This window comes from Haemaphysalis longicornis, unplaced genomic scaffold (assembly GCF_048455015.1).
Source record: "Haemaphysalis longicornis isolate Haplotype H1 unplaced genomic scaffold, Haemaphysalis longicornis Haplotype H1 scaffold_10, whole genome shotgun sequence".
Classification (NCBI taxonomy): Eukaryota; Metazoa; Arthropoda; class Arachnida; order Ixodida; family Ixodidae; genus Haemaphysalis; species Haemaphysalis longicornis.
Genome location: NW_027526204.1, coordinates 128,388,936 through 128,402,418, shown reverse-complemented (window position 1 = coordinate 128,402,418; position 13,483 = coordinate 128,388,936). Strand labels below are relative to the sequence as shown.

Below are 13,483 nucleotides of genomic sequence, written 5' to 3'. Positions count from 1 at the left end.
AAGCTACATAATTAGGAAAAAAGGGCATGGCCATGCGACCCACTAGCTCATTTCCCGCAACAGAACCTATGATGTCACATGAGACAGCTCTGCGATTTGCGGAGGGCGGCAAAAGCAAACTCAAATTAGGCATAGTTTATAAGCTTGCTGAACGAGCTATTTGCGCTTAAATTTAGGGCACATTCTTTTTAAAGCCGTAAGAATGGTGGGACAAACAGTGTAAGTTACGAAAGCACATGTAAACATAGAAGTACCGATGCGTACTGCTGTTGGTACTGCGCGCACTATGCTTGTTTAGCTTCACAGAACTGCGGAGCTTTGGGGTCGTCTCAGACGATACTGGCCGATTGATTGGCGCTACGGTGACCATATTTGTCGAGCGAGCACTCTGTTTCAGGCAACGATTTTCTCCCAGAACAAAAGCAAGTCAGGTTAAAGAAGGTCAAAAACAAACCAAAGGCACAAAACGGCATGCTACGGTATGGTGGCGCCATCTAGGTTTAACATAAACAAACGCGTGAACACCTGGATGCCACCGCTGCCGTACAGGGTGGAGACACCCTTTGAACGGTCCCGTGCCTCTGCAATTGGTCAACGTGCTCAATGAGTCGTTCTTTTCGTTTCCCACGCGACCCAGCAACGCGAAACACATAAGACGATTCAAACTTCGCCAGTTAACCGCGTTGCGGTGATAATTGTAGCGCGGTTTTGATACAATGACTTGCTTCGGCGACGAGCGAGCGACCCAAAATGGCGGCGCCAGCGTATACGTGTCTCCACCCTGTACGGCGGACGCGTGAGTCAAGGGACCCTAGGCCGCAGGGTGGTCTGTGATGTCATTGCGGGCCACAAAACATACGTTTTAGCGGGAAAATCAAACTTTTAACTTAAATTGAATAATTTCTCAGTGAACAAAGCGTCGTTTGCATTCGGACAAGCGCTGGGGGCACTATAAAGCACGAAATCTTTCGAATAACACAAACTTGTATTTTGTCTTCATGGCTCCTTTAATCAGCACCCTAATTTACACCGAGTGTGATAAAGCTGATATTCATCGCATTCGTTAACTTTGTTTTAATCTGTAAGCACAGGTTCGATCAACAGAAGGCCTTTGACCTCTTCGGAGTTCATTTTTGTCCTACTCAAGAAGATTGCATATCATACCGCACCTTACATCATCTCATTTCATTTACTGTATTTTACCTTTCCCCGCAAGGAATCACCCCAAGGAGTTACTGAGGCCCAAACAAAAACAAAAGGGTTGCACAAAGTGAAAATGGCATTGCAGGCTAGGTTGCAATCCTACGAAATAGGTCAGTATGACTTCAATCTACAAACCCTGTTTCCAAGGTACTTGTCTGGAGCTTGCCAGTAGTACATTTCATTGGCCGCAGAGGTGGTCCGCCGGTTTTCCGGCGAGGCGCCGGCAGTGAGGCGCCGGTTTTCATTGCGAATTTTCGACACCACATCATCGTCTGCAGCGGTGAGGCGTCCATTTTCTGGCGTGGGCTGGAACTCCCACCGGCCGTGCAAGTCGCTTATTGTCCAAGTTGGAGGTGGGCTGTCGACAGGCTTGTGAATCTATGGGAATGACAAATAACTGTATTTTTCTACGAATCGTCTGATAATGCTCAGTTCAAAACTCTGCGCTAATCTGTTGATATCTGCTCTTCAAATAAAAGCCCTTTTATTTTGGAATTATGTTACACGTTACAGCCTTTCGGCTTGGTGCCGTTTGTGTGACAAAATTGCACAATTCGTTCCAGGTATGTATATTTGTGCATGTTCCTCTTGTTGTTGCTGGTTGCTAAAACAGACATCATGTCTAAGATTACGATGTGAATTTAAAAAGAAGTGCTTGCATGTGCCAAACATACTAGGCATTCTAAACATACTACGGAGGAGAGTGCCAGCTTATAAGTTACATACTTGCGAGACAATGCCTCGCAAAATCTTTCCAAGAAAGTGGCTGTATGAATTCGGCCCTATGGGAGTTACATACACATTCAAGGGGTAATAAGGTCAGTGAGAAAAACATCTGCACCTCAATTGTGCCAGGATAATGAACTACAAATCATAAACTTGCTAAACAGATTGAACTTTCCGTTGGAATAGTAACGATAAAAAAAAGACAACACAGAACATCACCTGGAACATTACTCCTGAGTGCAGACTGGCTGTAGTTCACTGGTCTCCACAAGCTTCAAATGACTTCAGTTTACCACCATAAAGGAAAAAGTGTTGTAAGCTGTTCTTGAGCGAATACTCCAAATTTTAAAAATTTTGCACTTTTCATAAACAAAAAAAATCAAAAAAGAAAAAACGGTGTTCAGAAAACTACAGCATACAAGGCCTTTGACACCATGCTCCCATTTTTTTGCAAAATGTTGCGAACTTCTATTCAAACTCAAAAAATGTTCCTAACATTGCTGACACACAAATACTACTAGGCACCATAAGAAACTTGAAAGGTCGATGTCTGGTGTGTAACCAGCAATTCAGTGCCGACATCATCTTAGCCACTCTTGTGCTGAATAATTTTTCATGTAACCTTCACGTGGTGCCAAAAGTTGTCCAGGAAACAGAAAAATGCAAGCTAAGAGCAACACAATTTAAAAAACGTTGGCTGCAACGTTGAAGCCAGAACAAATGCCAAAAAAAGGCATGTTGGTGTACTAATTACTTTCAGTGTTTTTGAACGGCAAAAACTCAGTTTTGGAACCTCTACTGGACATCTCAAAAACTGTGACGGTCAGTATGGTCACACCCCATTCCCCTCTTGTGTTACCCCTGCAAGAAAAAGAAGCTCCTCACGGTTTCAATGCCCCAGTTGCTTGGCCGGCAGACAGAGGTCACTCCAAAGCAGAAGCACGATGAACAGCCCTCTGGGTTGGTCTCCGAGAGGTCGTAGTGGCCATGGACACACTGGTCGCAGCGGGCACCTTCGACATGTTTCTGCAAGACAGAGAGCAGCATTTGAAGCACTTCAATACACATGACCCAACACAACACAAGCGTTTGCAGCAGAGCTAGACCGGTTCTCCAGCTGAGTGGCTGGCCGGAGGAAGAAGCCCTCGTCGGCTGGAGCGTCACAGGCGCGCCATGGCTGTTAAACGCGATCCACCAGCAGGTGCAGTGTGGTCAGTGGCAGAGCTTTTTTAAACACTTCTGACTCATTAAGAAGACGTTTCACAGGGCTACTATTCGTGTCCCAGCTGATTTGGTGGTACGTACTACACATTAAAAATAAAGTTGCTCAAGCTGAAATTTCAGTTGGCCTTCAATGAATTCCATTTCAATTGATGCTCTCATATTCTTTCCTCCGGGCTCTAATGGGAGGCTCACCTTGCACTGGCAGGGGCCCTCGCACTGATCCGGGTTGATGGTGCCTGCTGGGTGGCATGGGCAGGGTTCGCAGCGCGGGTAGTTCCGATAGCCACGCTTGCACTGGTCGCATTTGGGGCCCGTGAAACCTTCGCGGCAGATGCAGTCCCCGGGATGCTGCAATGATTCACGCAAAGCACTTTTCAGAAAAAAATCACGCCATATCCATGGAATGAATGATGATAAGTGGGGCGAAGCTCGAGAGGGGGAGATCATCGGTAACCGTAACTCTCCCGTGAAAGTTTGACCATTACATCATTAAGAAAGACGTAAGACTGTGTGCGTACATTGTACAAATCAACTTTTATTTTCGGAGTCAATGCTCCCAGGCCCAGACCTGGTGAAAGACCCCGCGCCATCGAGGACTACCCCGCACCTCCACCACAATTTGTCACGTAGGATGGGACACAACGGTAAAAAAAGAACTTTTATTTAGGGCGAACTTGTGCCCGAACAAGACGAGAGGAAACGAGCAAAGGTCCTTGCGTCTCGTTCAATCTCCGAGAACGACTGCCTGCGTTCGTGGCGTGATCTCTTGCGTGATCTCCCCCTCGCAGTGCACGTGCGCTCGCGCCTCCGTTGGCGAACACAGACAAGCTCGCGCTCCCGGTGCCGAGTTTGCGCTGCCAGTTGCAGCCGGTTCTTGCGCGTGCAATGCGGGCCACTTTGCGACATCTCCGAAAGCATGCGGCGGTCACGTACCATGAGACACAAGAGATGGACAGACCCATAGCTTTAGGTCGCTTCGCCCCTAAAACAGCAATACACTAAAGTTTGGCTGGGCACAAATGAACAAATTCAGCCCATAAGCAGTACCAGAACTTTGGCTACACGGAAGCCAGTTTGACTCCTAAGAGTTTCAATGTTGTCACTATCATCACCTATGCCCCCCTCACCTCATCATCACTTTTTTCTTGAGGGCTCCCAAAAGGGTATTTCACTGACAAAGGCGGGGGGATAAAACAGCAACATACAATGTGGGTGAGGTAGATATGTCAGGAAGAAGAGGTCAACTGACAATACAAAATTTTATGAACAATAATCAATACCAATGCTAACACACATAAGACACCTATACCCTGTATTCACTCGTGAGGCATGCATGCAGGCAACCATGTGAGCGTGCCGTCACTGGTTACATCGGGCTCCGTGGGATGGCGGTACTTGTCCGTGCTAAGCGTATGATCTGTGTTGGACATTCCAAGCTCTTCCCAACCGAACACAAAAGAATGCCTCGTCTCCAATGTGAGTGCAATTAATAACATCTCTGGTGACACCCCTGTTGAGAATCAGGTCGAAATGGAGCAGACGACGCACGCCAACGGTTTTTTTTTTTTTTTTTTCTGCGGTGGGCGGGCGCAGTGGCACAAGCTGCGCCATGTCTGTGGTGCATCGGCCGTGTCTGTGGCCATTTCCAATGTTGCCAGGTGAAGAAATTGACAGCTAAACTTTTCAATGAACACCACCTACAAGAAATTAGAAAAGAACTTGCTGTTGGCTTTGCAGATGAACTGTAGCCTTTCCGCAGGCAAAGAAAAACGTTAGCTGTATCATACTGCAGTGCAGCAATCAAAACCTCCAATGAACCCTTTCTTGGGTGATTTTTTTAGTGCCCTGATGACGCCAATGAAAATCAGAAAGAAAATAAAAAGCCTCAACCAAGCTCACCAGGCCTTCGTCGATGTGCGAGTCGTCTCCAATGCAGCTTCCTGTGGTGCCAGGGCCAGAACAGGAGCACTGGCGGCACGGGTTGCGATGGTCTCTCCGCACACCACGAGGACGGAAGTAGCCGTCCTCGCAACGTTCGCAGTTTATGCCGGCCGTGTTGTGCTGCCATTTTCAAAAAGAGAAGGACAGGCTGCCCGCTGAACCTTTCAATGTAATCATCGTCATCGTCACCATCTAGAGTAATGAACCAATTTTAACAAAAGGCTCTGTCAAAGGCTTGTAGGTATTTAATGCATCTTGGAAGACGGGTGTCTTTGATGTTGAAGTGGGAGGTATTGCACTTGCAGACCGACTGACTCTAACCCTGGTATTCTGAGTCCTTCCTTCACTCGAGTGTTCACAGGAGGAGATCCTTGAAATCGATTTCCCCATGCATAAGCATTGCGGAACCCTTCCCTCTACTGAGTGGAGGGAGCAAATGGAGAAGAGGAGGGACTCAGAATACCGCCATAAGTGTGCTTTTAGACTTACTTTTAGCATCAACATAAAAAAACAGTATTGCATAAGATTCTCACTGTCCTACCGCACAGAAGGAGTAAATCAGTAAAGAATACTCGGGTATTACTTTTATGTCAATTATAATGGTTGATTACACACACCTTTCCTGCACTATGATCACCAAAATTCCTCAGTCCCTTCCATTAAAAATCACAAAACACACCTTTACCGTTTCACCAATGAAGTGGTACACAATTTTTTGTAACTGCTCCAAAGGTCAGCAGAAGCTGTGCAGGTTTGCTTCGGAGCTGTTAGATCACATTTAGGTGGACTTCAATTGTTTGCCCTCCAGAAAGATATATGTACTTCTTTTTATTTTTACCCTTTTCTTGTTATTCAATTATGATGTACAGCATAACAGATCACATGCACAATGTTGTTTGATGTGATGTAAAAGCATACCGAGCAGTTCTGGCAGACTCCGCCGCCGTTGTACTCCCCATGTTTGTTCAGGCTTGTGCCGCTCTTGGCCACTTCAGGGTCGTACACACAAGATGTGGCATGGCCAAAACACTGGCACTCTGAAAAGACAGAAAGAAATCCCTTGCTTTGTACTTTTTGTAAGCCACCAATACCAAAGGCTGGCTGTGTGGACAAAAAAAATACATTTTTTTTTCCTGAAGTGTTTTTTAAAATCCCTTGCTGCAAAACCCAGGCATAATTATGTTTTTTGCTGAAACAGTAGGTGCACCGCGGTATGGCACTTGTAAGACAAAAAATCACTACAAACAGCCAGCTATCAACGATCAATCCATATGACCTTAGCCCTGCAGAAAGCACCTAGTGTTGTATTTTCTATACTGGAATTAAGCCTTTTCTGTCAACAGCACTCACTGCATGCATGTTTCACAAAGCATAGCCTAGTTGCGTATTGATTGATTGTAGGGTCTAACGCGCCGACGCAACGCAGGTGATGAGGGCCCCGTAGTGGAGGGCTCCGAATTAATTTTGACCGCCTGGGGATATTTAACGTGCACCGAAATCTCGTACACACGGACGTTTTTTCTTTTCGCCTTCATCAGAAAAGCAGCCGCCGCAGCAGTGAATCGAACCCGCATCCTCATGCTCAGCAGCGCAAGCCTAGTTGTGTATCAGAAACACCATACAGTGTTCACCAGAAACACCATACAGCCTCTTGCATAGTACCTCTGTAGCGTGGCGTGGTGCCACCTATGTTCTTATAATGAAAATAGAGAAAAGCAGTTGCACTAGGGTCCAGCAGAGAGCACAGTTCGTCATTCTGGGATTCCAGGAAAAACGCTGCAATCCCCATTCACTCACAGAGAAAAGCATAAAAAGGGTGTGGGAAGACGTGGGAGTCGTCGGCGTGCGGGAGCAAGAACTGAGACTTGACTTGACAGTGTCCTTTCTTTGCGTCTGACCCCGCCTTGCGCCGCCATATGCTAATACCTGTAACAGCTCCCCGCTGTCCCCACTAGCTCGGAGACTCGCACTCTGCCATCCCTATAGTTGCGTACTGCATTTGAACCATCTCAGTCTGGTTTTGGTACACGCGACACCTCTATGCTTATACTTTCACTTAAATGCACCATTTGAGTTTTGCAGATAGGTGCCAAGTATTGATCTAACCTCACAAGCATCTCTATACAGCAAACACTGCTTCAGAAATGTGTTTCTTGGTAAAAATTATGCAGATCAGTGAGGGGGCAATAAAACCTCCGTTGGAATGCCAACTGCAAATGCATACGTTACCCAGTATTAGGTATTCTCATTATCCTGGCCATTTCACTGCCTCTTATCCACTGAGAGCTCAAAACATCCAAATATGCAGAACATTGCTTGGCAGCCCAGGGTGTGGAATCGTGTCCACAAAGGTGTGCAGGATACTCGAAGAAAATAACAAAACTCAATCCCTAATCCACCAAAAACGAAAAAAAAAAAAAAAGTGCCGGACCATTTCCATTAATGTGAAATCTGGAGAGAGGCGAAGCATACAGTGTATAAGCGTATTCTTGGCGCTTTGGTCTTTTCTAATGGAGACGAAACCGTTGAGGGGTAGAGGTGTATAGTTTTGCTGTAAAAGTCTCTCGTCTTTGAAGCACGAAGCTCTCTAGCATGAGGCGTAAATGAGTGTACCAGTGTTTTTTAGCACGCGTTACGTTCTAGCGTGAGGCGTAAATGAGTTTCCCAGTGTTTTAGTACCGTGACTACATGAGACGAACAATGATTACAACGGTGACGACGACAGGAGACGCCAACAGCCCCAGCCCCTAGGGGGCTTCTCCCCTAAAACAAAAGGGTGCTGCACCTTCACACTCGGCTGCATCGCCAGCGGTGCCCATCCTCCAGGGTTGCTGGTTGAACATCGGGCAACAGCGCTCGCAGCTGGCTCCACACGTGTTGTGCTCACAGCGACACTGCAACTGCACCGTGCAAGGGACGAGGGCTCAGAGCGAAGCCTTTGCTGCATTCGCGCTGCTATCGACACTTTGTTTAGAGCAATGATTGCCTGAAAGTGCTGCTGAAATTAAATTTCTTGATTTGACTGTCAGCAGCTGCATGATAGTAGACACAATAGAAAATCTGTTCAATGTCTGTGACTGCCCATAGATCTATCTGTGCTCCACGGTCTTAGATAATCCGCTTTTTATTCCATTTATCGGGTTACCGAAGAAAAGGCTGGAACGTTCCTATTTCTTACACCAAAAGACACCTTTTGTTCCTTTATAAAAAAAAAAAAGCGCTTCACATAGCTACACTGGCCACAAGAATGCAAGGGCTTTCAAATTTTCCCACTGCAGTTCAATTTTAAAATGCACTTCTTTATTATTTTTTAATTAAGCAGAATGCCTGCTGCAATGCTAATATGTGTACAAAAACCTTCGAAACTTGGCATACATTGGGCAACTGTACATCAATCACATATGTGTTTTTTATGAAACACAGCATACATCAGCACTCAAAAACTCAAAACATTCACCTCTGCACCCTTGGAAGGACACTCTTGTGCATGTCCTGAGCAGACACATTGGCCACCTATCGATATGTCCTTGATGGAGTAGAAGTACTGAAAGGACAAACACACGACAGCCCATCAAGAATGGCAGCAATAAAGTTTATGCACTGCACATTAAAGCAATCACTTAATATTCTCAGTGGCAAAACAAGAAAATTTTAGGAAACTTGCATAGCAGTAAAAAGAAGAGAAAAGGTGCACATGTCATTTCATTGCTCCATGATACAAACATTTTTTAACAAGCTGTTGATGTGTTCTGAAACTTAGTCAACACCGCTAAGCAATTTCATTCAGTTACTTGGGCTGATAAAAATTGGGACCTGCTAAGGTTAGGCATGTTTCTACTGAGTCCCAAGCTTCAGGCTCAAATCCCAGCACTGCGCTATCATTTCAACCAACCTTACGTACAAAGCCACCCAGCCTTCACGAAGATTTTATGCGTGAATGACAGACCCCAGTATAATATAGCCCGATCTGAACTACCTTAAAACTCACTAGTTGCTTCATAGTTAGTGCTTTTACAATTCCAGTTGGCAGGGGCACTGCAAAAGTTACAACAATCAAGAAAGTATGATACAATAAGAAACATCTACCCACGTACTAACACAAAATGCCGAAGTGCTGCAAAGTTATTTTTTTCTAACAGGGTTTATGGTTACATTGCTTACAAATTATCTGCAATGCATACTCGTTGCAAATGTTAGGACCACTAAGTTAAGAACAGGCAGGAAAAAAATAAGCAGGCAAATGAGGGGCACTTCACCTCTTCACGATATAGTCAATTTATCTATCTTGTTTGTCTCAAGCTCTGCACCAGAGGCGCTTGTTTTTTCAATGAAGCAGTAACTCATTTTCTTGCAATCTTGTTAAACCATATCTGCTCCTCAAGTACTAATTACATTTACATAATTATAGCCACTTTACGAGCAAAAAGAAGGTTACCACAGCACAAAACAAAGGTCAGTTAATTAGGGCTTGAGCTCAACCTACCCGCCTGGTTACGGACTTGTCCAGTTTCTCCGAGTCCCCACCAGCGGCCTGGAAGCTCATGAGGTCGGCATTCAGGGTGCGGATGCGTTGAAGACGCAGTCGGACGTATCGAGCCTTGGTGAAGTCCTGCATTGGGAAAGTAAGCAATGGACATCACTGGGCTGGTTGTACATTACATTGTCAATTTGGACATCACGAATCAAGTTGGTTTATCGTAGCGAAGTAAAATCAGTGGTATAAAAGGCACGTTTGTAGAAGGACCCATTCGCTGCCTATGTCCTCCCTTTTAGGTGTGTCTTCACTCAAATTTATGTGCCCATTACGCTGTTTTTATTTATTTATTAATGATTTGTAACAAACATTAACGAATCAACACTGTATCCAAAACAAGACACCTACATAAAACTTCTCCTCCACTGCTTTTCCCGTAAGCCTCAAGAATGAGATAAGAAAGGAAAAAAGACAGTGAAGTTATTTGACTACCCGCCCTTCCGAAAAGAAAAAAAAAAATGAATAGGAACAATTAAACAAGACCAAAATGCTCTCAAGGCTTTTGAAAAATGATATTGATTAAAGGAGCCATGAAGAGAAAACACAAGTTTGGTTCATTCGAAAGATTGCCTCGTTAGAACCATAACGACACCACTTATAACGCAAACTTCGCTCAAATAAGCTACATAATTAGGAAAAACGGGAATGGTCATGCGACCCACCAGCTCATTTCCCGCAACAGAACCTATGCCGTCACATGGACTAAGCTCTGCGATTGGCGGAGGCCGGCAAAAGCAAACGCATGTTAGGCAGGGCTTACAGTTTGCATAACGAGCTAAATGCCCGTGAAACATACTGCACATTCTTTTTATGACAAAGAACGGTGGAGTAAACGGTTGAAGTTCCGAACGAACACGCAAGCGTGTGCGCCAATGCGTACGAAACAACCGCCTGGCCGAGCTCGACATCTCGCCGTCGCGCAGACGAATTTTCGGGTTCGAGGCGCTCTGACCTTGGAGGAAAAATGCCGTAAACACCGCGCATTGACGCTCGTATCTTTCTGGTCGAAGCAGAGAGCTCGCGCGAACGGCTTTCCATACACGACACCGGCCAACTGGCATAAGCGATACTGCTACTGAAGTTGAACTATTATTAACCGTAATAAAAATACGGCACATACGTACCAGTCTGTATTCGTCCGTGGCGACGGCGCTGACGAGGCAGCGGTGCCGACGGCAGGGCGTTCGTCTGTTGTGGCTATAGCGGAATGGTCGCTTTCCCGTCCACCGCGTATCCCACAACTCTTGCCGCTCGTGCACTTAGAAGCGTTGAGCGTTCAAGTGGTGTGAGGTTGTTAAATGCAAGCCCGAGCTCCTCGGCGAGAGTTTTGTTCTCCGGATCAGGCGATTCCATGACTAGGGCTGCGGGTGCACTAGGTTTTACTAGCATTTTTAAAATGGCCGCCGTCTCGGTCGACTCCCGCGTGTGGGTGCTATATGGAGTCGACATACTAAGTATCTGTTTCATGGACCGGCCCGTGTGACACCATTGCTCACGTCACCAAATGTGCAATTTTAGCGGGAGATTTAAAATTTTGGCTTAAATTGCCTTATTTCTCAGTGAATAAAGCATCATTTGCTTCCGGGAAAGCGCTTGGGGTACTATGAAACACCTAATCTTTCGAATAAAACAAACTTTTGTTTTCTCTTCATGGCTCCTTTAAAGTAACCTGCGTTGATAGTTGTCAATTCTAACTGCACAAATGACATTCAAATCTTTCCCATGTACACACCCTTTTGGCAGGACCCAAATTATGGGCAGTACTATATATAATCAACACTTTAAAACACCTGCTTCTACAGCACTAAAAATGTGAATATTAGCGCTGAAGAACTATAATCACGCAAACATATACATTGAATACTAGAAGCTTTAGTACATACATCTCCGAACTTATCAAAATAATAAAAAGAAACATCAACTTGCCATCAGTTTCTCGGTGAATTCTTCTGCCCCCGGTCTGCCGCTGATGAGTGAGGTGTGAATCTGAAACAGAGAAAATCAGACATCACTCACTTGTAGCAAAAACTGCCATTTCCATAACAAGAGACATAATTTCTAAACAAAACTACCTTTTCTTTTTCTTAAATTGAATGTAATTAGGCATTTTTTCTTCGTTCACAGGCATGTATTAAGAAGGGAAATGGTGTGATCCAAGCCTAAAAGCAGCATGAAATGGCCTCACCTGCCTCTACCAAAAATAGGAGTACAAGTGCACTCACCTCACCATCTTCGAATGGAGTGATGCTCGAATAGAACGAGGTGCAGATCACTTCGTCATCGGATTTGTAGACAGGCTGTCCCGGAGTGGGCGCTATTCCGTACGCCTCCCAGCATTCACCGTCGGACACGGCATAGTACTGCCAGGGTCGGTAGAAGACGCCATCAATGGAGCGCTCCAGAATCCAGTTGCCAGGTCGTGGTGAAATGGCTGCCTTGACGATCACGTAGGCCACTTGGAAGACCTGCAGAGATCTCATAACTCTCAACCAACAATTTACAAGATGCCACAAACATTTCTGAGGAAAATTTAAAAAAGAATAGGACGAAAAAAACTGGTGACCATTTATATCTAAATGAATTAGGTTAGCATCATAAAGGGTTGACAGCGCATAAACACGACAGCACAAGGAAGAGGAGACAGGACAAGCGCTGACAGCGCTTGTCCTGTCTCCTTTTCCTTGTGCCGTCGTGTTTATGCGCTGTCAACCCTTTATGATGCTACACCAACTAGCCCACCAAGCCATCCTCGTGAATTAGGTTAGGGTTGCCAAAAACGAATTCATTCTGAGCGGCTCCACTTAATCTTAGTAACACCACACTACGAAATGCACCCTGCATGCCCAGTGGCAGGGAGTCCAACTGATTTTGATAAGACGCTACCCACATTACAACCAGAAGGCTGACACATATTTATAAACGACTGCACTACAAATACCAATGTCATCTTGTCATTCATTTTATTCTTGTTGTTTTTACCCGTGAGTCAACCATAGAGTCAATTGTAGCCACAAGTCAACCCTGCAGGAAGTAGCAGTGTCACAGCCACTACGGCTGGTCTATAGATGGTCTACGGTTGCTGATCTATGGCTACAGCTGGTCTACGGCTTTGGATGGTCTACAGTTACGGATGGTCAACAGCTATGGGTGATCTACGGCTTTGGATGGTCTACAGCTCAAGCTCTGTTAGTGAAAACCTCAAAGCAGGAGGTCGTGCAAGCCTACTAGAGGAAAGTGGAGGCTAAGTTACCTGAGAGGGAAGGATCGTACCTGTTTGAGGTCAAGAGTGATGGTAACCCACTGGTACTTGCGTCCATGCTGTAACGAGGGGCTCTGCCACCAACGGTTGCTGCCGTCAATGGCATGCTGAATCGGGTGCCTCCGGTCTGCATTGCGGCTTGTTGCATCACACTCCCCGCACTGAGGTTCTCTGCGGAGGGGGCGTCACATTGCCACATTAATAATGCCACTAGATGTCGAATGGCAGCAGTGACCAGTAGGGCAGCTTAGATCGAGTAAAACTGCAAGCCTGACCTGACAATCTGAACACAAAAGTTGAATCTCCACGACAGAGATTGGCGCAATCCGTTTGAGTATAAATAAACAAAATCCACATGATGTGGAACCATCAATTTTTGAAATAGCTTTTTCTGGAAAGAAGGATTGCATTATGTATTGATAAGTCAATAGGCTGAAGAAAACATACAATCTAATTCCAATTTTCAAACGTTCGTGTAGCGCACACGAATAGTTTTAGCAATCAAATGGCTAAGCTCAGGCCTTTTTTTTATTCGTCTTCGTTTGAGGTACAACATAATACAGCTGCATTGATTATTTTAGGTTAGCCGCTTTGGT

At 45.4% G+C, this 13,483-nt stretch overlaps 1 protein-coding gene across 1 annotated transcript in view; it reads right to left on the bottom strand.

Annotated features, from left to right (window-relative positions):
• Wb (wing blister) overlaps positions 1–13,483 on the bottom strand; it is a 115,744-nt gene that overhangs the window by 75,281 nt on the left and 26,980 nt on the right. Inside the window, exons 3-13 of the mRNA XM_077690699.1 lie at positions 12,899–13,058; positions 11,851–12,093; positions 11,555–11,614; positions 9,578–9,703; positions 8,552–8,638; positions 7,880–7,994; positions 6,013–6,131; positions 5,053–5,214; positions 3,346–3,501; positions 2,815–2,955; positions 1,339–1,581 (exon numbers count right to left, since the gene is read on the bottom strand). Coding sequence (XP_077546825.1) covers positions 1,339–1,581; positions 2,815–2,955; positions 3,346–3,501; positions 5,053–5,214; positions 6,013–6,131; positions 7,880–7,994; positions 8,552–8,638; positions 9,578–9,703; positions 11,555–11,614; positions 11,851–12,093; positions 12,899–13,058 — 1,612 coding nt within the window. The remainder of the gene's footprint in view (positions 1–1,338; positions 1,582–2,814; positions 2,956–3,345; positions 3,502–5,052; positions 5,215–6,012; positions 6,132–7,879; positions 7,995–8,551; positions 8,639–9,577; positions 9,704–11,554; positions 11,615–11,850; positions 12,094–12,898; positions 13,059–13,483) is intronic.